This window comes from Oratosquilla oratoria, chromosome 18 (genome assembly GCF_046742065.1).
Source record: "Oratosquilla oratoria isolate Oo_2021 chromosome 18, ASM4674206v1, whole genome shotgun sequence".
Classification (NCBI taxonomy): domain Eukaryota; kingdom Metazoa; phylum Arthropoda; class Malacostraca; order Stomatopoda; family Squillidae; genus Oratosquilla; species Oratosquilla oratoria.
The window spans coordinates 39,319,869-39,322,368 of record NC_134794.1 but is presented as its reverse complement, the minus strand read 5'-3'; the positions used below and the strand labels follow the sequence as shown (position 1 = coordinate 39,322,368).

Here is a 2,500-nt window from a genome sequence, read left to right as displayed (position 1 = left end):
GGTTAAGGACCAGAGAGAAGGTATCTATTTAAAGTCGGGGGGGGGGGGGGGGGGGGGGGGGTCTGGGAAGCCATTCTTGGAGGGCAAGTGTCGATGTAGATTTTGTCCTTATCAAATCACCTGTTCTCTTGTTTGAGTTTTTGTAATTGGCAATGTAAAGGGATTCAATTATTTTCCGTTGTTTCTTGTGTAGACCTTTGGCTAGAATAGTGGAACCCTCCCAGTTTGGTTGGTGCCCCTCTGTGTATATGTGGTTAACTAGAGCGTTTGCTTCTAGGTGGTGTCTAATATCCGCTTTGTGTCCCTTGTGTCTGCCGTTAAGTCCTCTGTATGTCTCTTCGTAGTATGCACTGTCGCGTCCATTACAGAGAATTTTGTGGACAATGCTATTGTCACGGTTCGTCTTGGTTTTGTTATTTGTGATTAAGTGTCCTATTTTCTTTGCTGTGTCATTTACTATGATGAGTCCTGTCTGTCTCAGCGTCTTGGAAAGCATATGAGAGAGGTTAGAGTTAGGAACCACGAGGTATCGTAAATCCGGCCTCTCTTAACTTTATTTCCTCTGCCTGATTTTAATGGGTTTCCGTAGTGATGTCCCTAGTATGCCCTCTAGGCTTAGGTTCCTGAATGCAGCAGTTATGTATTTAATTTCTTTCTGTAAATACTCCTCGCTGTATATTCTAAGAGCCCTAAGATAAAACCCAATAATGACTCCTGATATAGTCTTTTCGTCATGTGCACTAAAGTAGTGGATGAAGTCGTCCTTGTTTGTCGGTTTGCGGTATACCTTGAACCTAACGCTGTCGTCCGATCTGATGATGACAGTTTAGGAAAGGTATATACACACACACACACTGAATGGTCCCCAGTGCAGATATTAATCTATTTTCAACCACATTAACTTTTCACTTTTAATTCCATGTCATCACGATCGAGACTGACAATGCGCTCAACGGAGATATATGCGGAAACTGATACGCAGAGCCAAGGACTCGAACCTACCTCAGACGTACCAAAGTGAACATTGACTAACCATTGCGCCTTGAAGAGAGATATAAGTTGAGCACAATTTCTTATATTTGTATGCTCGAGTTACATATACACGAATCTTATGTTCAACCCATGGTAGTGTGTGCGCGCACATACTACCATTGCACTATCATAGCGGGGATGGGTTGAGATTAAGATTCGTGTATATGTATGTAACTCGAGCATACAAATATAAGAAATTGTGCTCAACTTATCTTTCTTGATGGCGCAATGGTTAGTCACTGTTCACTTTGGTACGTCTGAGGTGGGGTCGAATCCTTGGCTTCACTGCATATCAGTTTCCGCATATGTCTCCGTTGAGCGCATTGTCGGTTTCTATCGTGATGACATGGAATTTAAAGTGAAAAGTTAATGTGGTTGAATATATGTGTGTATATATATATACTGTATATATATATATGTATATATATGTATATATATATATATATTTATAAACTTTATATATATACATATATATATATGCGTATATATATATAGGAAAATATATAACGTTATATACTTATATAGTGGTTACTTACGCATTTGTGAACACACGCTCCTAGTATTTTTATTGCATATATATATATATATATATATATATATATATATATATATATATATACATATATATATAGCGTACCATCAAATGATTAAAATCATCTGGCGCCAGCCATGATAACAATATTATATGACACTGTATCTCTGGCGCCAAGAAGTAATCGGAATCGAGAAAGCAACATGACGTCACGACACTTGGTAGCAAAGGACCAATCAGATCATTGTTCACACTTCTGTGGCGTCCGGCCCGCTAATTTGTTTACTTTAGGGTCTCTTGTTGACTTGACGGACCCTCATCCCATCCCCCTCCTCCTCCTCCTCCTCTTTCTCTTCCTCCTCCTCCCTCATCTACCTCCTCCTCCTCCTCTTCCTTTTCCCTCCCTTGCTATACCTCTTCCTACCACTCCTATTCCTTCTCCTCCTCATCTTTTTATTACTCCTCTTTCTTCTCCCTCGTCCAACTGTTGTATCCCTCTCCTCCTCCTCCTACCACTCCTCCTCCTCCTCCTCCTCCTCCTACCCCATCCTCCTCCTCATACAACTCCTCTTCTTCTATCCCCTTCTCCTCCAACCCCTCTCCCTCCTCCTCCTCCTCTTCCTCCCCCTCTCCCTTCTCCTTCTCTTCCTCTTTCTCCCCTTACTCCCCTTCTTCCTAACACTTCTTCCAATCCCTCACTCTTCCCCCCTTCCCCTTTCCCTCCCCCCCCCTACGCAACCCAAAACCCATATCGCATACGTACATCCCATCTCATCTCACGCCTTTGGTGTTGGGGGTGGGGGAGCCGATCCTCTCCCACTCCCGCCCGTCCTTTCTCTCGTGCAGATGGAGGGACGCGAGGCGCTGTGCCGGGTGTGCGGGGACAAGGCCTCCGGGAAGCACTACGGAGTTCCCTCCTGCGACGGATGCAGAGGA

At 43.7% G+C, this 2,500-nt stretch overlaps 1 protein-coding gene across 4 annotated transcripts in view; it reads left to right on the top strand.

Moving 5' to 3' along the window:
- Positions 1–2,500, top strand: part of LOC143035161 (photoreceptor-specific nuclear receptor-like) — a 69,249-nt gene that overhangs the window by 5,525 nt on the left and 61,224 nt on the right. For all 4 annotated transcript variants that reach the window (XM_076201804.1, XM_076201801.1, XM_076201800.1 and 1 more), the window contains exon 2: positions 2,411–2,500. This exon is cut by the window's right edge and continues 35 nt beyond it. In XM_076201804.1, coding sequence (XP_076057919.1) covers positions 2,411–2,500 — 90 coding nt within the window. The remainder of the gene's footprint in view (positions 1–2,410) is intronic.